Source organism: Anarhichas minor, unplaced genomic scaffold (genome assembly GCF_050575085.1).
Source record: "Anarhichas minor isolate MPS153535 unplaced genomic scaffold, ASM5057508v1 ptg000052l, whole genome shotgun sequence".
NCBI lineage: Eukaryota > Metazoa > Chordata > Actinopteri > Perciformes > Anarhichadidae > Anarhichas > Anarhichas minor.
In genome coordinates this window covers 1,161,833-1,187,685 of record NW_027466498.1, presented here as the reverse complement: position 1 = coordinate 1,187,685, position 25,853 = coordinate 1,161,833, and the positions used below count along the sequence as shown (strand labels likewise).

The 25,853-nt window shown below is 41.4% G+C and overlaps 3 protein-coding genes across 5 annotated transcripts in view; all 3 read left to right on the top strand.

Annotated features, from left to right (window-relative positions):
* Positions 1–6,956: 6,956 nt before the first annotated feature.
* LOC142931524 (tyrosine kinase receptor Cad96Ca) lies at positions 6,957–14,810 on the top strand. The gene is made up of 9 exons (XM_076075484.1): positions 6,957–7,085; positions 7,489–7,627; positions 10,131–10,229; positions 10,377–10,537; positions 10,667–10,807; positions 11,675–11,786; positions 12,190–12,289; positions 13,485–13,584; positions 14,222–14,810. The coding sequence occupies exons 1-9, from the start codon at positions 6,966–6,968 to the stop codon at positions 14,333–14,335; spliced, it is 1,086 nt and encodes a 361-aa protein (XP_075931599.1). The 5' UTR covers positions 6,957–6,965; the 3' UTR covers positions 14,336–14,810.
* Positions 14,811–15,319: 509 nt separating this feature from the next.
* On the top strand, positions 15,320–17,659 carry tmem97 (transmembrane protein 97). The gene is made up of 3 exons (XM_076075475.1): positions 15,320–15,504; positions 15,641–15,785; positions 17,210–17,659. Exons 1-3 carry the CDS (start codon positions 15,391–15,393, stop codon positions 17,479–17,481), a joined length of 531 nt encoding a protein of 176 aa, XP_075931590.1. The 5' UTR covers positions 15,320–15,390; the 3' UTR covers positions 17,482–17,659.
* Positions 17,660–20,548: 2,889 nt separating this feature from the next.
* The window catches only part of ulk2 (unc-51 like autophagy activating kinase 2), a 40,833-nt gene continuing 35,528 nt past the window's right edge, over positions 20,549–25,853 (top strand). For 2 of the 3 annotated variants that reach the window (XM_076075417.1, XM_076075416.1), the window contains exons 1-2: positions 20,549–21,738; positions 25,680–25,772. In XM_076075417.1, coding sequence (XP_075931532.1) covers positions 21,649–21,738; positions 25,680–25,772 — 183 coding nt within the window. In that variant the 5' untranslated portion in view covers positions 20,549–21,648. Of the gene's footprint in view, positions 21,739–25,679; positions 25,773–25,853 lie in introns of those variants that run through there. The other variant, XM_076075418.1, reaches the window with a different exon arrangement.

Here is a 25,853-nt window from a genome sequence, read left to right as displayed (position 1 = left end):
GAAGCAAGCCCTTTTGGTAGCAAGCTACCAGGAGCTATACCTGGAGGTATGTCATCACTTGGAAAAAATCATTTTATTTGTCAAACATATATTTCCACAGGACTGTTCCACGGGCTGTGCAAACATTCATAAGAACCCCACACAATCCGTTTTTATAAATCCTACTGTGAAAATGGCCAACACCTTGATTTTCTTTTACTTTTTTCCAAAATATTTGACGACTAGGATTGCCATAGAATTTGGTACTGACATTCGTGATTCAGATGATGATTATTTGGTTAATTCTTTTTGGCAATCCCCTGACTCCCCTCACGAAACACCAGCAGGTTGAACGTTTCGGGTTTGAGTGAATGATCTCCACAATTATTGAATGGATTGCCATGAAATTTAGTACAGACATTTTATGTTTCCCTCAGATTTAATTGCAATCACTTTGTCGAGCCACCATCAGGTCAAAATTGTAATTTGTCCTGTACTGTGGTTTATGACCAAACCTGCACGAAGATGGACAGCATGACATTCCCATCTGCCTCAGCTGTACTTTGAGTTTACTGCTAATTAGCATGCTAACACAGAAAAACGAGATGGGAAAGATATTAGGCTATAACCTGCTAAACATCAGCAACTTAGCATTGTCAATGTGAGCATATTAGCATGATAATATTAACATTACCACTGTTCTATACAGCCCAACAGAGCTGCTAATGGTGGAATCATTGGTGCTGGTTGGCCTGCTGGTTCTGCCATTCTTTGGTGCTTTACTGGTTGCAGAGGATGAGCACAACAGCAGGCCATATCTTCTTCTCTATAATAGTTTAGCCCTCTGGCAACATTTCTCTCCATCTTGTGCTTGGTTGCTCCTGTCACCAGAAAACACATTTTCAGCGGGTGTTAAGTTGCTCTTCTCAACGTTGCCAAACACGGAACGCTCACCTGCACCTTGTGGTGAATTTGATTTTCAAGATGGCGTCCTGCTAAATATCCGTGGAAGCTTCAGTAAAACTTGATTTTACAGGATTACCTACCAGGCAAAGAGGGCACATCCCTCAGGGTCCCAGACTCTCATGGGCCCTGTATTCTTAGGGGCCCATATGTCGAAATCTACTTTTACTGCATTTAGTATTTTACTTAATATCATACTTCTGCAGTGCATATTCCTAAGTGAATGTGTTTCATTTATTTACCATAACCTAATTAGTCAAATACAAAGTAGCACTGTACCCAATGTGTGGCCCTGATGTCCCCTAGCGGGTCACTTTAGCCCTAATGAGTCCCACAGAGCCAATCATCTCCAATAAAGGACGTTGTATCAAACTGCAAAATCATTGGAAGATTTCTAGAAAGAACAAAAACATTGGTGCCAATTAGAGAGGAAGTGGAGACAGTTTCAGCTGATGCACTTCAGACCAGTAATCCCTGTTAATCGCTCGACTTATTTGGCGACAGGCAAGCATACATTTCAAAATGTATGGAGAATAAAGTTTCTGATATTAGATTGATAATACATAAATATGTATTTAATATTTCCTTTCTTTTAGGGTTGTTTTAAGGAAATTCCTCTGGATATCAAGAAATGCTGAAAAACACTATTGGTAAATTCCCTACCCTTACAATATAAGGTTACCAAACCTTCTGTCCCCATAAACCCACTGATATGAGATGGTTTCACTTTACTGTTTGTTTATTCCTCAAAAATAACCCCAGTCTGTTAAATCTGTTGTCTGGACTGTAGTCAGACCTGTAAAAACTAAACCCATCACATTTAGATTATCTTTTGCTTCCTGTCGGCCCGACTCTAAATATTGATTTCATGTGAATTCCAAATTGTGTTCCTCCTTCGGTCTGAAGGTTTGGCTGTTTGATGTGACGGAGGTTAGTTGGAAATGTTGTGCTGTGTGGAGTCCAGTGGCAGAGCTTTGTGTCTGGTGTGTAGCAGCATGTGTGGAGATCCTCCTTCGAGGGGCTCGGTCTAATCACTGTGAACGGAAAGAATACAGTCAGCAGTTCCCCCACTTAGTCTTCTAGATCACAGGAGAGGAGTCTCTGTGCTCACCTCTTTGTAGCTGCTGTATTTGTGAGGAGGAGGAGAGAGGTATCTGTCACTGAATGAAACTTTATTTCTGCTTTGCAGAGTACGTTTGTTGAACAAATGGAAATGTTCAGAGGAGTGCTATTTATGTTTGCTTGCTCAGCTCTTTTTGTCCTCCACCCTCCTGCCTTTGCACCGAGCTGTAGACGATGTCCAGCGTGTTTCGGTGTTTAAAACATCATGACGTTGGCTCAAAGGGACCATTTTCCTAAGGATTAGTCTCTTGAGGACCCAGTTTGTAATGTTTGCTTCATTTAAAGGTGCAATAGTTGTCGACTTCTTTTGTGGCTGTGAATGTTGCCTCAAACATCTACTTGTGTGATGCTAAGCTAACCACACCTATAGCTTCAACTGTATGTGCAAAAACACAACTTAAAGTCGCAGTTCATACCAGCACAATTTTCATAATCCAGGAAAAACGATTTTCTGCCCGAAAGAACTCAACTTTGCCGCTAAAATTGAACCAAGTAAAATAATATATTAAGCCCCCCCCCCCCCCCCCCCCCCGGCAGGCAGTGCAATTTACTACTGAGCAGTCTGTCAGTGTCTGTAGCCTCCTTTTATTTAAGTTCATCTGAACCAGACGTGTTAATTTAAAGAATTCTTTTGTAAGATGTATGTTGAAAGAAAGTGACGTTGCACTGACATGAAAACATGTACATAAAAAAAAAATGTGTTTTGTAAATAAGCCAATAAACTGTATTTCAGTATGAACTGTACAAAATACCGTACTTGTAGTTGTATATGGAGTGATACCGTTGATCTGTAACAAAATACCCAAGCAACAAATAAAATTCTGCAGAGGAAATGACAACACCAGACTCTCTCGCTCTCTCTCTGTGTGTGTGTGTGTGTGTGTGTGTGTGTGTGTGTGAGTGAATTGTACATTTGGGGATTGGTCTTGTCCAATCTGAAGTTTCCGGTTGTCCAATACATGGAGCGTCATGTTAGTTCACACTTGCATTAGCTGACAACAACTTTTGCTATTCCTCCACCATCTCAAACCTTTTCTTCCCGTGCTAAAGGTTTGTGATTGTGGATTTAAGATCTAATGTTTGCTGGGAGAACTTATTTCCTCTTAATAAATAAAGACAGACTGTATAACTATTTGCTATGTATGGTCAATAACCTTAATGCGTCTTAGGCTGAAGTTGTTTTATGACCAAATACCTGATTCCCATCAGCCTCAGTTGTCTACCTGCAATACAACATGTTGCCCCGCTCTCCTTCCAGGTTGTAGTTCGAGTATCATGCTGCAGCGGTGGTCTGCCTGCGGATGACAAAGGTAACCACATGCAGGGTCTCTGTAGACACTTCCCCGAAGTGCAACTGAAACAAAGACTCTTCTCTCATGTGAAGGGGCTTTTCCTCCACCTCCAGCAGCTACAACATTAAAATGCTGCTACACATCATCGTGCTTCAGTAATAAAATATAATGTACACATTTAACAAAGACAGGGACACCTGTTGTTTTTATACTTCAAGTTTGATAATGTTGAATTTTGACTAATAGCAAGACTTTTACTTGTATTGGTGTATTTTTACATTGTTGAACTGCATGCTATCATGGATATTACATCACAATGAGGGTTAAAATGTCTGGAAAATAACCATTTATGCTTTTTCCTTCCCACTATTTATCCTAGAAATTCAATAACTAACTCCATACATATTTTAAGTTTTGCATTGAAATCTGTTAAAGTGACTCGAGGTTTACGACCTAAACTGGGATTCTCATGTGCCTCGTTTTCCATTTTCGTTTCATCTGAAACCTCTGAATCCCTAATAATCGAATCAGTGACCAGTCATTGCTTTATTATCCCCAGTCACTGCCCATTTAAGCAAAGTTTAGGTTCAGTCTATTGAGACTCATGCTCAACATCAGAAACATGTAGAATGTGTTGGAGTGTCATGCAGCTCAAACCACCTGCTGCATCTGTTCATTTCCTCTGCTTCTGTTGTGGTTGACAGCGATGAGAGCTCATGCTGGTGACTATACAGACAGGCTCGAGGTTAACACAACGCATGGTTGGGTTCTTGAAGGGTTCTAAGTACAGTGCTAAACAGAATAAACACAGCGGAGACGGACAGACTGCTTCAATGTAACGATTCCAGCTGGCTTCTTATCAGAATCAGTCAATTATCAAACTGGTGCTCATCAGAAAACACAGGTAAGACTGTTTAGTAGCTTAATAGAGCATTACATGTTATTGTATGATCTTAAGTCTCTTATATTGCGTTGTTCTTCTTCTGGGCTTCAGGTTTGACAGGATGTACTTCCACCAAACCTGTAAAATGTCAGTGTTTTTCCTCTATGTAATTAATAATCTAGAAAAAAGTCCAATTTGTTTGATTTGTGGTTATACATCATTAATATTGTTCCTGCTTCTTTTTTATTCTAAATGCTACAATATCACTTTCCAGACTGAGGTGACGTCGTTGAGCAGAAGACACTATGTCTGCTAATTCCACAAGTGAAAGTGCGTGTTCAGGTGAGCTCTGGGGTTTTACATCCACTTGTGTTCAGTGACCCATTGTGAGAGCATGTTGGAGCTGACTGTTTCTGTCCTGTTGGCTTTCAGGTCGGGCCCTGGTCTTGCTTGTCTACGGCCTCATAGGGACCCTGACCTTCACCGTCCTGGTGTTCACACTGCTGGGGATCGTGTTTCTCAGAAAGTAAGGGAGGCTGAAATGATTTCACAAGGAATTTACTGTGTCATTTGTCCTCAGTGTCTTTTCATTTGCCTGATTTAAAGTTGCACTGGGCAAGATTTTTATAAAACAAATGTGTTTTATAAGCTGAAAACACATTTTCAAGACTACTTCAACAAGTGCAGTTGCGTTTGAATTAGTTTTTCTAGATTGTGAAAACTAAAGTTTATTCTATTACCTGCTTTGGGTAATGGGAAAACTTTAGTTTTCACAATTATATACTTTTGTTTAAGCAGACTAACCTCAAAGCAACGTCCTAATAAGCCGAGATCAAATACCTGCAAATGGAACGCAGTCATTATTAAAGCTGTTTCTCACCATTGTGATGCGGAAATACAGTGCGTGACTACGGAAAATCTGAATGCAAATTTTGTCTAACATTAACTACACAACACATAAACCAATGACACCGAGACTTTTATCCTAACACTGTGACAAACACAAAACGTGCAAGTGCACATCAGCTACATTACCATCTTCATCGTATCCCAGCAGCTGGGTGATCTCAAGCCATATATTGTCCTTTATTTGGTCATTACCAAACTGATAAGCCATTTTGGAAGCAAGCCCTTTTGGTAGCAAGCTACCAGGAGCTATACCTGGAGGTATGTCATCACTTGGAAAAAATCATTTTATTTGTCAAACATATATTTCCACAGGACTGTTCCACGGGCTGTGCAAACATTCATAAGAACCCCACACAATCCGTTTTTATAAATCCTACTGTGAAAATGGCCAACACCTTGATTTTCTTTTACTTTTTTCCAAAATATTTGACGACTAGGATTGCCATAGAATTTGGTACTGACATTCGTGATTCAGATGATGATTATTTGGTTAATTCTTTTTGGCAATCCCCTGACTCCCCTCACGAAACACCAGCAGGTTGAACGTTTCGGGTTTGAGTGAATGATCTCCACAATTATTGAATGGATTGCCATGAAATTTAGTACAGACATTTTATGTTTCCCTCAGATTTAATTGCAATCACTTTGTCGAGCCACCATCAGGTCAAAATTGTAATTTGTCCTGTACTGTGGTTTATGACCAAACCTGCACGAAGATGGACAGCATGACATTCCCATCTGCCTCAGCTGTACTTTGAGTTTACTGCTAATTAGCATGCTAACACAGAAAAACGAGATGGGAAAGATATTAGGCTATAACCTGCTAAACATCAGCAACTTAGCATTGTCAATGTGAGCATATTAGCATGATAATATTAACATTACCACTGTTCTATACAGCCCAACAGAGCTGCTAATGGTGGAATCATTGGTGCTGGTTGGCCTGCTGGTTCTGCCATTCTTTGGTGCTTTACTGGTTGCAGAGGATGAGCACAACAGCAGGCCATATCTTCTTCTCTATAATAGTTTAGCCCTCTGGCAACATTTCTCTCCATCTCTAATTGTTCTGCAACAGCTAAGCTTGGCCCTCAACAGATCTGCTTTCATGCCATACTGCTGGAGGCCAGCAGCAGTGCTGGGTCGCTCCAACTCCATCCTCACCGCTTCAACCGGCAGGAGAGCAGGCGGGAACGCCAAAGACGAGCTAGCTAACCAGCCAGGCGTCCTCTCCGGAGCTCCCGTCTGTTCTCCTCTGGGCGAAGTAGTCTGCCAGCGGGGTAGGGGGTCGGCTATATGGTCCTGTTCATGAACGTAGACTTTCTCAAGTAACACATGCGAGCCTGGAGAGAGTGACATATGTGTACATATTGAGAGAAGCTTGCATTTTCTTCAGTCATTGTAAAAAAAAAAAAAAGCCAACAAAACTTGTTCGCCATCTTGTTCAGAGAATCATTCTGCCCCCCCTACACTCCGGTCTCTATCTCTACGGAGCAAATAGTTGTTTGCTGCATTAATGCTCTGAATATATTGCTAACCTTTAAGCCTCCAATAGGAAATAGTACCATAGAAACATTATCTGAGTAAACTTTTGTTTCATCAGGTAGATTTTATTTCTTTTTCCATCAAACAAAACACCCCTGGTACAGCGGCCTTGAGCTTTTGCTGGAATATTTTTCCCTTAAACCTTGTACAGTGTATGGTATTTTACATTATACACTTCTCTTTCTTGCAGATATCGTTCTTTGGTCCAGACCATTCGAGAGCTGCAAGGTAGCAAGTTGTTGCTGGATGCCGTTCCTCGGCTGGAAGCTCCCATCATGCCTGTGAGGCCGGTGCCAGCAGCGGGGGAGGAGGAGGAGCTTCCTCCCCTCATTTCCCTGCAGCAGACCAGCACAGTCAGGCCCTCCTCCAGGGGGCTGTGGAAAGGCCTGCAGCAGGTACCACTGATACACCACCCACTTCATCTCATCACAATAATGCTCATATTTTCTGCTATCAGATATTTGACCTATTTTAGGGGTGCTTGATTTCCACTAGCAGTCAGCTAAAGCAGCGTAAGGAAATCTCACATGACAGATATATGTGAACCATGCTCTCTATCTGCGTCATCTCAACAATGTTGATTTACAGTATTAGTGCTGATCATGTCTCTTTTGTGCGACAGATAGTGTCACTGTAGTTCAAGATAGAGCCAGAATCACAATTCTTATACAATGTGGGCAAAAATGAGTTTGACCAGAATGGTGTTGTTTGCATGTCCTCTCAGTCACTTGTCCTAATCCCTTGCTTTTCTGCTCGGATTTGATGTTGCAAAGTCCCCTCTTATGGCATTTGTTTAAGGGTCCTCGTGTCACCAAGTCAGACCTGAACCTGCTGCAGCTGATCAAAGCAGGGAAGGAGGGGGTCTTCTACCAGGCCAGGATGACCAGAGGGACGTGTAAAGGCCACAACATGTTCACCTGCAAGATCAGCAAGGAAGGTACATTCTCCTCTGCAGATTTAGACCTACAAGCATTTCTTTGAGGCAGAGCTGCCATGGAGGCAGACATAATCACTCAAGTATTGAGGTAAAAGTCATAGCGCAGGGGCAGAAAAACCTCAATTTATCAGCCCAAGTAAATGGCGAGGTGTACAGCTATAACACACATGTTGCATACGACTTATTCTTCCATATCTTCTTTTGCTAACTTGTAAATCAGAAATGGTTATAGCTACATATGTTTTAACATGTGCATGATTTCACACTGAGGAATGATGACGATGATGAATCATATCGAAGTCTGTGTAAAATGGATGCTATGACTCATTTAAAGGTAACAATCAGTACCAGTGCGAGCAGCAATCACACACATTTTACACAGGAAATACTGCTCTCGTTTATATTTACGTTCAGTTTTGAAGACTGTTCTTTCTTAAATCGGATAATTCATATTTTTATAATAACAATGGGTCTGTGAGGGACCAGGGTACACATAAAGCTGGGAGAGCAGGTAAAGTGAGAAAAATAGGGATTTTATTCACCCAAAATATGTACAATAATTAGGATGGGTGACAAAATCAAGCACCTGAACTCAATATTACTGGATAGCGTGCACTCAATCCAGCAATACAAAGTCAGTCAAAACAAGTGTCTTCATAGTTGATGGTTTGGCTAGTTTAAAGCTGCCACAGGGTCAAATGTTTTTGTGTAATGTGAGAGGTGTCGCTTGAAGCAAAAAAATGAATCGTTGTGGTTCATTCTCACCATCATTTCTAAGCATCATTTGCATCAGCTGTCAGCTGTTTCAGCAACCAAAAAAAAGCCCAATAGCAGACACACAGAGTTAGCGTCTAGCTGGTCAACTTTGAGCATTTAGCTGCTAAAGAAACAAATGTTTGTTCCAGGAATTGGAGACCACAATAGAGCTAAAAGAGAATTCAATATTGGAATAAGATTAATCATCAGGACATAAACATGACTCAAATGACTGCTAATTTTACTGTGTGTCTGCTGGATATGTAAATAAGCCAATGTTTGTATAAATGTGACAATACGTCAGTGTTGTGTCACAGCCTGTTTCTGCTGCCCAGAGTGGTGTGTGTACGATCTGGCCAGAATTTTAGTCTAAAAACATTCAAAAGTTGAACATTATAAAAGGTTACAGTGTTGACGTTATGTCAAAGACCTCTATGTATGTCTGCCCTCATGAGAGGACGAAAAAGTAGAGCTGCCCCAAGGGCTTGGCAACCGGTTTACAGAACAGGATCGTTGTAAGTTTGGTAGTTTGTTTATTGGATTAAATCCAATGTGGCAGAAACGAGCCTTCAGGTAAGAAGTTTGTTCTTGCCCTGCTGTTAGTTAGTACTTGGCATTTTTTAATAGAACTGATTAGATTGTATGAACCCAGTTGTGGTGAATAGTTAAAAATGCTGACTTCTATGTGATCTTACACATTGCACCTTTAAGCTGCAACAACTGTGACTGCTGCTGGTTTGCATTGCTTCAACTAATAACCAGGACTGCACTGAAAGCAGCCGGGGTCAACAGGCTGCGTACAGTTCAGTAGCATAATATGAACTACAGTTGCATGCAAAAGGTTTTTAACATTGGTTTATCGCTGTATTTGCAGAATCATGAATAAGAGAGTTTAACTGCCACTGTTTAGGATGTTGATGCTGTGGTAAGGTGTGAAGGAAAATACACTCAGCCCACCTCTCCTTCCTCTCCCACACTAAGCGAATGATGTGGCTTTCATACACCTCATTGTCTGCTCTAGACATTACCCCTCTAGATCTCTACACTGTAGTCCATAGACTTTAGCTTCTATCTTTGTCACTTTAACCAGTTTTCACTGATGAGTCAGTTTGACATCTCTGAAATTGTTCTTTTGTTTATTCAGGGAGTGCGATTAGTGACAGTGTGTGCTCCATGGTAGCTCTGACAGCATGATGGAGTAGTAGCAGGGGGCGGGGCTTAGTGAAAGGACAATTGGCATGAACACAAACACACAACTTGACATCCCACAGACTTGACCTCCATGCAGAATTTTTGTGGACCGACAGAGTGAGATACAGAGCTGCTGGTAGCAGCTAATAAATTGTCCTCCCTTTCATGTTGAAGTCTCTTAAATCTAAAGCTAAACTCAACCCGATCCAAACTGCACTGTTTGTCCAGAAACATCAGCACTCATGTGAAGTACATGATAGTAATGTAGGACACTTTTGAGAAACTAGATGAATACTTTTGACGGCGAGATAACAGCGTTTGAACAGACATGTGACAAATTATAAATGACATGCTAACTAAAGATGGTCATTTAAACTGAATTTGGAAGTGATTTTAATTGCTAGTTTGCTGTTTCAGTTATTTTCCGTTTTCCAGTTCATATTGTTACTAATTATTATCCACATGACTCGATGTTGGAAGCCCCTTCATATTTCACTTTTGAGTCCTCCTAGATTCAGTGGATTTTACTCTTATTTTTCCCTCTTCTTTCCTTGAGGTGTCCGTCCAAAGCATGTGGACACGGAGATTTCCATCATGAGGAAACTGGTGCACCACAAGAACATCCTCCAGTTACTGGAGTGGAACACCACTGAGGGTCAGAGACATTTATCCACAGACTGTCATTCCTCTACAAGATTGAAATCACTTTCCTATTAAAGATCACCAATGAAGGTAGATGAGACCTTGGATATGTTCCTCCTTGTTAGTCCTCCATCCTCTCTCTCTGCTTTGATTTATGCAGAGCCTTACATTCTGATCATGGAGCATGTGAGCTGCGGCACTCTGAGGACCTTCCTGCAGACCAACAGAGTCCACCTGAGTGCAGACCCTGAGCTGCACAGCCTCCTCACCATTGCCTCCTACCACATCGCTCTGGCCATGCAGCACCTGCGCTCCAAAATGGTAACAACATTACAGGCTGTTATGAAGTGCTCAGTAGGTTGCTGAATAATGATTTACTATGCTACTATTCATCCACACTGACCAATCATAGTCGCATGCTGAGCAGTGTCGCTGTGGTCTTCCCTGCAGATTGTGCACTGTGACTTGGCTCTGAGGAACATCGTGGTCAATAGGTTTCCTTGGGAAGTGAAAGTAGCGGAGTTCGGCCTGGCTCGAGACTTAACACGCATGGCCAGCCGCCGCCGCAGCAGCCGCTGGAGAAACCCACGGGTACGACAGTATCAACACACACACACACACACACGCAGAGTAAACTCTCCTGTTGATACGGCTGGGATTTCACTTATCCTACGAGTTGTCAAGTTCAAATTGTCATGTGCTACTGTACAACCCAAATAACTGAGCATGAGACCATCAGAATATTTGACTTAAACAAGTGACAGATTGTATATAAATGTTAGTATGTATCGAAACTGACAGGGTTGTCATTTTCTGCCAGCAGTTACACTTCAAACTAATCTGCTAAACTGCTTTCTCTCATTTTGAAAACCTGATTAAAGTGAATGTACAATAGGATGCCAAAGTGTCATGTTGCATTGTTTTGGAAAATAAACAACAAGAACAATGCAACATGTGACACAAACTTTTACACACATATTTTACCATTACCATATGAACTTGTCACACATGCTTAACCTTTTGATAAAAATGTGTATGCGAACTTGTGGCACTTTAGTAAGGTCAGTGTTTTTCTATCAAGTGGTAATGACAGGAAGTGTACGGTTGGCAGCCGTATGCTGCAGACAGGAAGTCCTCATGCGGTTGATTGAAAATGTCTTGAACTAGCTTCCTTTAACTTATGAACCTGGTTTGAAACCATATTAACTTGTTACCAAGGCTGTTATCAGCTCTTCTGTTGCTCAAAATGAATCTATGTTCTGTAACAGGAAACAACAGTTTCAGACAGAGGCCTTGATTTAGAGAAAGACCAGCTGTGAAGGTGTCATTCATGTAGCCCAGAGGTTACTCATAGCTTCCACCACGAGCTCATTAGTTTACTAAAGTGATATCAATATATTGCAGTTACCACTGACACTGTATACTGATGACCTTTTCCATTGTATGGTACTTGTACAGCAGCGGGTGCCGCTGCGCTGGTACCCACCTGAGTACTTCAAGAACAACTATTACTGCTTCAAGGGGGACGTGTGGTCATTTGGCATCGTGCTGTGGGAGATGCAGACATTTGGTGAGTTGGTTGCACACGTAATAACAGAAATGTGAAATAAATGATTAAATATATGAGCTAAGGCCAAAGAACAGATTTTTCATTCCCTGTTTGAGTGCTTTAGTTGTAATTAAACGTATGTGTTGTAAATGTATTTCAAGGCAGTATCACATTCCCTCCCACCCTAAAACAATGTCATTAGTCGGGCCAATATTGGTCTATTTGTTAAACTCTGATGTATGTGATCTTGATGATTCTGACAGTTCTTACAGTAGGTGATGCCTATTATTTACAAAACCAAAGAGCATGAAATGAAATCATGGTATGGTACATTTTAAAAGACAGCAGGTAGTCAGTAGAAAAACATGAGTGATCAATATAAAATGTCGTGTATGTTTTTTTAAACTTTGGAATATGTTTTCAGGTGCACTGCCATACCCAAACCTTGAGACCTCAGAGGAAGTGGTGTACCACATCTGTATTGGTCAGAAGAACACAGACCCTGAAGGCTGCAGTCCAGAGATGTAAGTGAAAACTGACAATTAACAAGCATTTCAACTATAGTCTATGTACACCATGAGCCTTATCTGCAAATGTATACATTATTGTTTAATGGATTGGATTACTAATATCGTAATGCAATCCTCTACGTAACCAAGAACCAAAAAACATGCTGTAACTTGAAAGCTTCCTGAAGGAAATGTGTGTGAGTGATGGGCAGCTGAAAATGAAGGATAACTCTACGTCATATATTTTCTTGCACAGCCAGGATTTCGGACAACATTCCATCAATGAGGCGCAGGCTACACCACAGAAGCTAAGCTCTGACACAGAGTGTCTGTCGGTGCAGCACACCCTGATTCTCATTCGTCCGTTTTCAGGGTTAACCCCTCAAACTAGATGCTAACTAGAGGAGGCTGGTCCATAGAGGCAGAGAGGGAGGCCCCTCCTCTACTTTTGAGAGGCACGAGGGAGATCAAAATATAAAAAAGAGTAATTCGTTAAAATAAACCGTAACCAAATGTCAGTATAATTAATTAAATATTTTTTCTATCTTCTTTGGGGAAAAATCCATTATTGAAATTTTGATTCAAATGCTTCAACAGTAACACCTCATAACTTTAACAAAATGTGGTGTTTGGTTTCCACAAAAACTCAAGAAATGGAGACAAATATTTATTCTGTAATAAATTTGATAATGATGTTGACACAATCTTCTTTTTTTTTTTTAAATATCAATTTATCAATAAAAAACTTTATTTGTTCAAAAAGGCTATCAAGGCACTTATTATCTGTATGTTTTATAATATTTGTGTCTGGTGTGATATAACACTGGCTCTTCTGTTATTGTTCTGTTTGTATGCTGCATCTGTGTTCTGTGAAAAAGGGGCTCATGCTAGTCTTCTGTGGTGACAGTAAAAATCAACATTGAGGTCCTAACTAATGATATGCAGCTCATAAAATAACATTTTAAACTTGTTAGCCGTACTGAGGGAGACACGTCTTTGTTGTCAGAGAGACATCATGAGTACTCGATACCAGATCTAGACTAAAACAGTATTAACCCAAACCATCAGTCTGAATCTGCTATCTGATTCTGAATCAGTTTTGACAGTCATTTTACTTTAGCACTATAACATTGTTATTATAACATTTTTAGTATGAAGTATGATAGTTAGTAGTTCCTAACACGATGAATCCCTTCTTGAAACCCTACAGACTTCATATCATGCGAGAATGTTGGCTGGAGCTGTACACCCGGAGACCCTCGTTCACTGACATTGTCTGCATGCTGGAGAACATCATAGAAAACGACGCGGTAAGGAACGGCTGGCTACGCCGTCTTTTAATTGTTTTACAAAATTGATTATTCATCTTTTGAAGGTTGTGTCATTTGTTCTTCATCTTTTCAATCCTTCTCTTGTTGTAATTTGTAAAGGAAATAAAGAAAACAAACCTCAGGGGACCTTCATGGTGCCAGAAATAGTCTCAACCTTAATAATATGTATCTTAAGTTAGACTGCAGGGTTTAGGTGATATGACTTTAAACAGGCATTTGACTTTACATACTTGATTAAAGTCGTATTATGTAACGCATCATATTTTCAAAGATGCCAGGACAACTGCAGTTTTAGTGAAAGTTTTAGCTTGAGTTCATTATTTTTAAACTACACCCATTTATCTTAAAGGCTCATTGTTATGATGTTTCTTATGAGATGACTTGTCAATCAATCACAAAAATAGAACATGCTTCTTTGAATATTCATTGTTTGGCTATTGAAATATACCAAAAACAACTTGCAACCCATCAGACCACAGCATTTAGAACAGAAAATGTAAATCTTTTATTCTGAGCTGCTTATGTTGCGTCACAGTTTTGTTCCTGCAGCTGGAAAAGCAGTAGATTGTAGTGGTATTTTCTTAAATACATAGAAGTTTTTTGTGTTTTTTTGCAGGATTATGTGGATGTTGAGAGTCCTCAGCTTTTGGTGAAAGATGAGGCTGAATATCAGGAAGCTAAATGTCTACAGGCAGCCAGCATCATTGTGGAAGATAAGAGTCCCATCTAAATACCAAGGCATCAGAAGAGGCACAATTCTGAAGGTGTGTGTGTGTGTGTGTGTGTGTGTGTGTGTGTGTGTGTGTGTGTGTGTGTGTGTGTGTGTGTGTGTGTGTGTGTGTGTGTGTGTGTGTGTGTGTGTGTGTGTGTGTGTGTGTGTGTGTGTGTGTGTGTGTGTGTGTGTGTGTGTGAAATAACAAGCAGTGAAAAACTGGGAACCCCCCAGGGAAAGTCATTCTTCTCCTATAATTTATAAGCTACATCTATCTGATCGGGGACAACCTTTGATCACAGCAGAGAGCCTGGTAAAAATGGCGTACCTATATGCTCTTCTTAAGTCGTTTTTTTTCATGTTTTATGTTTCTTCGTTAACTTTGTAAATCTTTTTTCATCCATCCTTTTGATAACTCAATTTCTGTGTCGTTTTTTTGCTTGGCTGTCATAGAAGCTTGTTTAATTTCTGAAATAAACCTTGTGTGTTCTTATTTTCCTATTTATTATTAATAATACATTTGTAATTCCCTACTTTTATATTTAAATTCAAGGTTTTTGTTTTAATTATTGATTCAGTCTTGATTGTTCATTGTTTATTAATTTTCCTCCAAAACCAAGAACATATAGAACACATTATTTTAGCAATGTATTATCAGCAGAACCAAAATTACATTTCAACCAATATGCATACCAACTATATATAATCAATATATACTGTATATCTATTTAGATAGATAGATAGAGGAGGTGTGTCCTTAATAAAGTCTGAAGTGAATTGAATAATTACATAAATAGATAATGATGAGAAGAAAAAATAATCAACTAAAAGAAATTTTAAAAATCGGTTGTAAAATGCTTGCAGTTGAGTTTCCATAAGTTTTTGTATGAGCAAAAGCGATATTTACGAAGAGCACCTGAAGCGGCATTGGGTTCAGGAACGCCCCCTTCTCTCTTTGCCAGCCAATGGGATTCGTCGTGGTGAACACGCGTTTCTACCGTCTGTGACACGCGTCTGCTACGAACTTAGTCCCAGTTTGTTATCTGTGATTTGCAGCGAATAAGCGAGAGATAATGTCTGTCCGTGTGTTAGAAATACTCTTCTTCTTCTATTTCGCCTCTCACATTCCTATCACACTGTTTATTGACCTACAAGCCTTGCTGCCTGGACATGTGTATCCTCAGCCGGTAAGTGTCAGACCCAGCAGAAAACACACCAAATTACAATAAGTTGTAAATTAGCCGACAAAAAAAGTTCCAACGTCACAATCAACTGTTTTGTTTCTACGAGACAAATCACACATTGAGTCTTTCTCTCCACCAGCTGAGAGATCTTCTGAAGTGGTACGCAGAGGAGTTCAAAGACCCCATGGTTCTGGATCCGCCAGTCTGGTTCAGGTCTTTCATTTTCTGCGAGGCTTTGCTTCAAACGCCTTTTTTCCCCGTAGCAGCGTATGCTTTCCTGAAAGGTCAGTCCGTACAGAACGTGGTGGAGGAGACGCTGGCGAGTTTGTTTTTTTATATTGTGCCTGAACGCCTCTGTTTATTCATTGCTTATTGACACAGAAACGCGCATCAGCATGAGTGAATGGCCTTATGAAATATTGTTTCACGATTGTTCCCCAGCTCTAAATCCTGCTAATATGACACATTAATGAGACCTTTCAAACGGTTTGATGTTCTCACCAATGGTTTTCCTTTAGGGCAAATGTGAAATGCATGTTTCCCTGAGTCAATATGTTGAAATCACTCAAATATGTGCTCATTTGACATTTATATCTCCACAGAGGCTAAACAGATTTTTACCATTGAAAATGCTTTTGACACGCCCATCTCCTTTCGGTCCTTTGCTATTTGAGTTGCAAGAATTAGCCCTTACCAGTCACTACCAATGTTAGTTCATATCAAGAGGGGACACATGGGAATGATCCCACTCAAATGTTTGCAGTATTAAAGGTGCTTCACTCAAAAGTCAAAGCATTAATATAGCAGCATTTGCAATGTAAAGATATCGTGGCGTTATGGAGTCAGCGCTCATACAGTGGTTAGTGCTGATAACGACGTCCCGACTCACGCCGTCGCCCCGGAACCGTCACAGCCACCTTCCGGTTCCCCCCGAGGTAAACACTGTTAGCTTCGTCAGCACTGTTGTCGTTATTTGCACCGTTAGCTGCCGACTCAGCCATGTTGAGCCATGTGGAGGCAATCGCTCAATCGTAGATATGCTCTCAATTTAACACCTTTTAATACAAGAAACCCAGAACACTTTTGTGGGGAACGAAATACCAATTCAGTTAGGGTATATACAGTGAATCTTTATTTTTTTAATTTTTGTTTTGTCGTGCAGATTTTTCTGCCACAAACCCAAATAAATGTTGAATGGAATTTATTTTACACAACATTTTTAAGTACAAATCAACATAATTTCAAAACACATAGTCCATGTGTCCATAGTCTGGATCAGGGGCGTTTCTAGGATTCATAGAAAGGGGGGGCTTAGCCCCAAGGGGAGTGGCATGTTTGCGCGCGTAGTGCGCGGCAATTTTCTTTTGGGGCCCATTTGGGGCCGCAGATATCCATTTTTTCAGACAGTTCATAGATTGGTTCAATCAGAAAGAGGGTGATTTTGCTCTGCAGTTTTACTTGCATTCAGTATATGATAACACAAGAGACAGAATTTCAGGGTCATAGTGAAATTTGACAACACAAATATGAACTTTTCTCAAATAAAGAGAGAAATAATTTTCCTACTTGTAAAGGAAAGACGGATAAACTAGCTTTCATATCCGCGTCACTCCCAAATCCTAATTCTTAAAGGGGCCGCACACAATGGATGGAGAATGGACCTGACAGTGTCAACTTTATATCGTTATAAGTGTTTATTGTGTTTCAGGTGGCTGTAAGTGGATCAGGACTCCTGCCATCGTGTATTCCACACATGTGGCCACCACGCTGGTCCCGATCCTAGCTCACATCCTGTTGTACCAGTTCCCTATGAAACCCCACCCTGGTCCCCAGACCCTGCAGGAGCGCTGGCTGCTGGTCTCCATATACTTACCATATCTGCTGGTACCCATGCTGCTGCTCATCACCATGCTGCTGTCCTCCACATACAACTCCACCTCCAAGTCTGCACACAAGTCAGCCAAATCCAAGAAGAACTGACACCAGACTAAAGCTGATTCACTCTTATTTTAGCAGATATCCTTCTACATTTCTCAATGTACCATTTGTATGTGATATAGAAGCCTATCTGGGAGGCTGTGTGAGTCACACTGTCATTAGAAAGAATTTTCTCTGGTTAAACCAGCCAGAATGAGCAAGTAAACAAATTGTTGAAAAATGTTTGTCTTTTTTCAGTACCAAAGTGAAATGAATACACTTATAAGGGACTCTGTAGGAAATCGGGATATACAGGTTGTTCTCCTAATATATATTTATGCATATCTATAAAGATCTAAGTGTGGCCCTGGAAACAAAAGCAAGAGATGTCTGCTGTCAGCAGCTCCATTGGCAGCCTGTTCATATTCATGTTTCAAAAATATTTCAAACTGCATGACCACTGATCTTTTAGCAATTGTAAACACATCCCTTCTCTCAGGTGTCTTCCCACAAGCCCTAAAAACTGCAGTTATTAAACCGCTCCTAAAGAAGGCTAATTTAGACTCCGCAACAATGAAAAATTATAGGCCAATATCAAACCTCCCATTTTTAAGTAAAATAATTGAAAAGTGTTTTTTCAACAGCTGAACAACTTCTTGGCCGTAAATAACTGTTTTGATGTCTTCCAGTCAGGCTTTTGACAGCACTACAGTACTGAAACTGCTCTTGTTAAGGTTTTCAACGACATCCACTTAAACACAGACAATGGCAGAATTTCAGTCTTGGTATTACTGGATCTCCTCCCCTGCCCATGACTGCCTCCACAGCCCCGGCAAAGCCTCCAGATCTTTCAGCGGGAACCGGTGGAGCAGGGACATGAAGCTCTGCTCCTGATCGGAGGAGGAGAAGCTGCTGCCGGGCGCAGAGCTCTCCTCCAGCCGGAGCTTCCGACCACAGTTTGAAAGCAGCAGCTTAGCCAGATCTGGGTCTATCCGGGGTGGGCTAATTGCTGCAGGGGGCCCTGCTGGAGTCTGAGCTGAAAGAGTTGCTGGTGAACCTTCATGGTATTATCTGACTGCACAGAGTCTGACCCGGTGGCACCGATGACAAGCATTAAGAATACTTAGCTAGAAATAACCAATCTTCTTGCTGATGCCCTCGTTGACTTATGTTGGTCATATAAGGACATTTGTATTAAATTGAGACTGTTTCATAACAGTTCAATGTTCCACATAGTGCCTTTAACAGCCCCAGTTCATCAGCTTATCTACTCTCGTTTTTATCTATAGACCAGTGTCTTGTCTCCACATGTGCACATATTATCTCTACTAACTTCTCTTTACTCTATGATTAGCACATTAACACTTGCATTATTTTTGTCTGCTTGCATTGTTAAAGATAAGTCACATTGAAATTGTACCAATACTAACTTGAACACTTTTGTTACTTGAGTTTTGATTGACTGGTGTCAGTGCCCGTACCTCACGATGTTTGCTTGGGGCTCCAGGGGGCCAAAAGAGCCCCATACAGAGGAGAGATCGAGTGAGGGACCACTCAACTAATTTTAACTCGGACAAGCAGTTCCCACTATTTCAAACACCACCAGAGGAAAAAATACAGGTGCAGCTGTGGATGTGTAGTGCTACCTGAAGCTACTTTTTAACAGCTGAAATAACTGATTCATTTAAGTGTCTTCTTCCAACATCACCCAACAACCTGCCACATGTGCCTGCAGCACTGAGTAGTGATGCTTTAGAATGGTAAATGGACTTGTACTTGTATATTCTCGTCTTCCGACCATTCAAAACGCTTTAACACTACATGTCATCATTCACCCATTCACACCCATTCATACACTGATGACAGGGGCTACCATGCAAGGTGCCACCTGCCCGTCAGGACTAACTAACCCATTCATTCCCACTCATACGCCGATGGCACAGCTTTCGGGAGTAATTTGGGGTTAAGTGTCTGGCCCAAGGACACATCGACATGGACTGGAGGAGCCAGGGATCGAATTGCCAATCTTCTGATTGGATGCCACAGCCATGCCATGTCAGATTCCTTGTTTACGCATTTTTAGGTCATTTACATTTTGATAACTTTAGGAAATATTTTATTTATGATGACTGATGCATTGAGCAGATATATTTTGCTAAATTAAAAAAGAATTGGGTCAAGCATATTTATATTCCCCAAAGGAAGATATTTTATATCAATATCAATACCAAGCCGCTAGTTTTTGTACCCACCATAATACATTTTGACTGAAGAATGTGACCCCTCCATGTTTCTAAATAACCCCAGCGTCCCCAGCCTACAGGCCTGAATCTTTATGTAGCCTGATATGTGTTCAGGTTGTGTTAATAATGCCAGGGTGGCTTAAAGACAAAATTCTACTTCTGTACTATTGTAGTTATGTTTTCAGCCACCAGAGGGGGTCAAATATATACACATTGTAAGAAATAGATTTGCAACTTGTTCAATGCTTCCCCTTTTCCACCATGCGACATCTATTTTCATGATAAATGATGATTCATGATGATATGTTCCCTGGTTTACCAAACATGCCATGTTGTCATCATTGAGCCACAGCACGAGTGTGCTTAAACTGTGTACCTTTTGTAAGGCTATTTTGATCGATACCTGTGTTCCATTGACTACTTAATCATGTCACATCTTTAAAAAAAAAGGGAATATCGATTGCAATATTATCCGCTTTCTTCCCAGTTCTCTTTTGTTTTTAACGATATTAAAATTATAATACAGTAGTAAATATTTTATAAATACATTATACATCTAAGATGTTATGTAGTGCTTTAATGTGTTACCAAAAACCAAATGAATTCCAATCTTTTCTAATGATTTGAACTATAGCCGTTAAACCTCTCATGGGGATCCAAAGAAGACACTTTGCACACATCCTTCAACTACCTTTGACCGTCCAAAAATGCATATATTTGAAAATAGTGTTGTTTTAGAATAGATAGATTAAAATAGATAAATAGTTTAGTTCACATGGCAAAACCCCCGTTTTTTTCAAAGCGTCCTAAGAACCTGATGAACCCTCCTTGAACGGACTAACCCTTGCAGCGGAAGGAAATGTCTATGGCTGGCCTCCGCGCAAGGATAGGATATAAAGCAAGAGCATGGCACTAGCTTCCAGTGTTGTTTAAATGACCGTCAGGACGACAGAGCTCCTCTGTCGGCATGTGACAGAGCTGTACAGTGATTAAAACCTGTACCGTTCATATGAGCACGTTAATACCCAGGAGCTTTACGTGGAAGTAAATGATATTGTAAAGGCGACCTCTACTTCCACTGCTAACATTAACGTTAGCTGTTCTGTAAGACTTTACGACGAAGGAAACAACGAAGTGTTCTTCTATGTCACACGGATTTACATTCATGTCCACTGGGGAAACGTCAGGAGGAGAGAGATGTGTCCAGTAGACGTCTAGTGGAAGAAGACGGATCACAAGGACTAACGCCGTCAGACAAACAGTCCTGTGTTGACATCTGTGCTGCAGCCTCAAGATCTTTCAACGCTAACATCGTCTGTGGACTAGCTCGCGGGTGTTGGCTAGCTTTATAGGTTGCTACGACTTGTAGAAGCAGATTCAATTTTTCAGTGTCGCCAAACAACGTAACGCTATTCCCGTATTATTGTTAGCATGTTAGCAGAGAGCAGCTACAGCAGCTATGACGCGAGGTGCTGCCACAGTGTTATGTCACTGTCAGGCTAACCGATAGCTCGGTGTCTGCAGCTGCTTTCAGCCTTCGCATGGTCATGTCCAGCGGGGTTGGCATCATGTAGACTGTCCCTCTGAACAGGTTCGGTGACCGGGCACACACAGCGTGTTAGCGAGCCTCCTTGGAGAGGAATGCAAAACTGGATTGCAGCTATCGAACTGGGTCAAAGACTGACTGGCGCTGATACCGTTTAGCTCCGGATTGCTGTTTGCCATGCTCAAAGCTTCTCTTCTGCGTGATATTACACACTTCGCGAACTATTTAGAGGGCATCTGAATGCGTTATGTCCTGACTGCATCTCTTATTTATGCAATAAGGCACATCAGAGCAGCCCGCCATGAAGTAAATCCGCAGTGCAAGAAGCAGCATCACCAGGATTGAGAGCATCATTTGCTCCAGGAGTATTTTCTGAAGAGCCCAACACATTTAGGAGATCCACCAGCGCCCGGAATCAAGCTGGACCAGCAGCCTCCCACAATGGAGGCAGTGGGAGACTTCGAGTACAGCAGAAAAGACCTGGTCGGACATGGAGCCTTTGCTGTGGTGTTCAAAGGGAGACATAGGAAGGTAAATAAACAGTGTGTAGTGTGGTCTTCGCCTCTTCTCTTGCAGGGTGGAAGGAGGTAAGTAGGCAGCGTCATTCTGAAAATCTGGGTCAGTCAGTTGCAGCAGAATGCAGCATATGTGGCTGTCACAGCTTCTCTGAACAGACATTTTGATCCAGTCTGATGGTCCGATCAGTCATGCTGTGACCACTGATTTCAGTGTCATTTCACCATCCTGATGTTAGTTGTGTAGGTGTATGGAGGCCGCCTGGTTCATTCATGAAATGGATGAGTCAGGCAGCAGTGAATGACTTGCTGACGTACTGAGGCAGGAGGGAGGATGGGGTGCAGTGTTTTTCCTTTTGCCTTTCTAAATATACAAGCCTCCCTTATGTAAGAGCTGGACTAGGTTCATTCACACTGAAGCACTGGATGCATGACATTATTAACATATTGCTCGGAAATAGAATTCCCTCCGTACACTCCATGCAGGAATGGGATGTTTGTTTATATGTGACAGAATGAAGGAGATGACGTCATGTTGCACCCACTGCTTCTGGTGTGAAACAGATGGTGCTGAATTCCTCAATGAAAGCCACATTAGAGCAGGCCGAGCGACCATTGATAACTTCAGCCTCACAGTCTGGAAAACGGAGCTGAATGTAGACCTGCAAACAATCACCTCATCTAGCTGCACATCTGTCCACTGCTCACATGCCTTCCTGTCTTGTTAAAAAGCTCCTGGCATGTGATCAGTGTATTTACTGTTAAAAGTCCTGTCATCTGCCATTTAGTCTATTTATAGGATCATTTCCACCTCTGAGGAACGGGATGGTTAGAGCCACCTGACTTCAACAAGCGTGATGGGTTACTTCATGCTTAGGCAGTGTTGGATGCTACATACGGGCTCCTGTTACACTGTAATGTCAAGCAATTATTCAAAGGATCACCAGAGATGAGGCAGGACAATAAGCTGATCGCAGAAGCAGTCGTGTTTTTGAATTTGTTAGGAAGTTTCCCAGTATACCGATTAACAAAAAATCTCCAAAATGTAACACATCTTATTAAGATGTCATTTTATGTCAAAATCGGAATTACATAAACATCCTTTGAAAACTGTGTGTTTCCCAGATTATTGCAACAGCTGGACCTCTCTCTGCACAAATATATAACAAGTTACAGTTTTTAGCAACATAGCACATAGTCTGTTTCATTTTCGTCAGTATGAATGTGGGTGAAATGTATTTAGTATAAATAATCTAGGATGTAAAAGGATGAACAGAAGAGCTGCATCTAACGATTATCTTCATTGCTAATTAATTCTCCGAGTATTTTCTTGATTCATTGATTAACATTTCAGAGGATCATATTGGCTAGAGTCGATCTCTTTAATTGCCTAAACGAGATATTCAGTATGTTGCTACTCCTTTGTTGTCATAGTCCTCTGCTCTATCTCAACCCGTTGGGCCAACTTCTGGTTGCAGTGTTGCAGACACTAAGCGCTCCATTGCTCACACCACTCCAATGGGCTCTGATTCATCCATGATATCATGCGTTATTCTGGAACATGACATGGTGCTTCTGTCTTTGCAGCATGACTCTGAGCAGAGGAGAACTGCTTACTCTGCACTGCTTAACTTTCCATGCTGCGGTGCACTACCTAGCCATTAGTTACGTTCCCCCCCCCCCCCCCCCCCCCCCCCCCTCCCTCACACCTCCTCACCCTCCAGTATTACATGATGGGCCAATGGGGTCACATTTGTTTTTCTTCTTCTACGGTGGAAGTGTTCGTAGCTCAGTCACACTTGGCTGGACAGGCTGACAGTGAGCTGGGTATGGATGCAGCTCAGCTGGCAGTGTTACACACACACACACACAGACTCATGTGCTAGATTCTCTGGCAGGCTTTAGGCGGAGTGCAACCCTAGAACAAGAACATCTCCTTTTAACCTAGATTAATTTGGATACCACGGCCTTTTATTCAGAGACTGTCTTCCGTAGCTGTGTTGATGTTGATTTCATTTGTCCATATTATGTGTTTTTTTTCATGGGCATAGAAACAGAACCCCCCCCCCCCCCCCCCCCCCCCCACGGGTCCATGGGTCCATCACTGTGTCCTTAGTTGGGTGCTTGCGTGTGCAGCACATGTCCTGAGAGCCTTTAAATACCTGCTCCAGGAGCTCCTGTGGAAACATTCATTCAGTCTCACTTAGCTTTCAGAGTAAGTAGGTTGCCTGGCTCTCGTTCCAGCTGTCATCTGAGTGCCCCGTCATTCAGCGTATCATTCTGCGCAATAGGCTGGCCGAGCTGTCACAAACCTAAGTGACCTGGTGTTATTGGGACGGATAGAATTTCCTCCATCCTTCCTTTGTCAACGCTCACATAGTGGTGCTGACAATGCTATTTAGGCCAGCAGGCTTTGCTTTTAACATACACACACAAACAATGTTTAAAAAAAGAGTCCTTCTGTAGTGCTTGGTTATATAATTAAAATCCAAAAGCTTTTTATACATTTATTTATATATATATATATACCGTGATGTATCATCATGGTAGGCAAATGTATGCAAAAATCACATGTAAAATAAGCTTTACAGGTAAACAAAACCTCCAGTCAATCCTTGTTGGGTTGCAGAGGTGGCCACCTCGTCTGAAACAAACACCACCTCTGCTTACGTTGTTCACAAATATTACATTTTTATTAAATTAAACATTAAACTAAAGTGGAAAAAGGAATCTCAGTGCTATTTAACACAGCAAATGCCATGTTTTAAATAAGTGCAACTATTATGCTGTCTCCTACGAAATACATTGGTCACAAGATGAGACGTTCAGGATCCACGGGGCTTACCGCCTCCACTGAACAATATCCTGAGGCAGAGCAAAGCTGTGTTCACAGGCCTGCATGCGCTCCTCTAATGGACAGCAGCTGCTTCATGCTCTTCATCCAGCGGTTGTTGAATGTCTATTTGTGTTTCACATTTCCAGTTTGTCAGAGACCCAGAGAGACACAAGTGTTGTTGTTTTTTAAATGTTCTCTTTTTTATTTTAGAAAGACAAAAGAAGTGACAGAAATAATTCCGGCAATGATCCTGAAGCACTAAAGTGAAGCACTATCAGAGGAGAACTGAGAAGCACAAACTGAGCGGCTGATCAGGCCATCCAGACACGCAGGGGCAATGCACAATAACCACAAACATGTCCGTTATAGCACTACCCAATACGAACAAAGGAAAGATCATGAAACGAGCATATCAAAAACACCATTTGGCCAAAGAAATAACAGAAAGAGAATCAAACTAGAAGACACTGCTCCTCCCCATGATGCAGGAGGAACATGGTGCGGTCCAATCAACAATCTGCACTCTAAGTCGGTCTGATACAGCTGCGACTGCTTTTGTAAACTAACCAGACTCACACGGCTTGAGAACTACCTTTGCAGAGGTGCACCATGTTTTTCTCACAAGCCAATCAGAGCAGGCTGGTCTTTTTCGAGGGGGGCTTAAAGAGACAGGCGCTAAAACGGAGCGTTTCAGACAGAGTGCATACAGGCGTATTCAGACGGACAATATGAGAAGATGTGTTTTTTGAACATTAAAGCATGTAAACATGTTCTAGTAGAAAGCCAAAGTACACGTATGAACCTGAAAATGAGCAGGATGTGTTCCACTTGAAGAAGAAATGGATGGGTGGCTCAACCAAAGACCGCAGACTGTATTAGATTAATAACACTGTGGATTTGATTCATAAGGCATTCAGAATCAAAACAAATGTAATGCCAAACTGAATATCTTGAAACAAATAGGTGGAGAACATGTACAAAGTGAATATGTGTTAAATCATCAGTCATTTATACTTGGTAGGTTAAGTTAAGGGGACATTTTACAGGGAGATTGGGATGAAGGTTTTGCTTTAAGTTCTAATCTTTTCTTTCCTCTTCATCCTGCTCTCTGTGTTCCTCAGAAGACGGACTGGGAGGTGGCCATAAAGAGCATCAATAAGAAGAACCTGTCCAAGTCCCAGATCCTCCTCGGCAAGGAAATCAAAATCCTGAAGGTGAGCATTAACGCTTAATTGGCTCTCAATTATCTCCTCAATGTATTTAAAGAATGATCTGACATTGACCTTCTGTTAGTC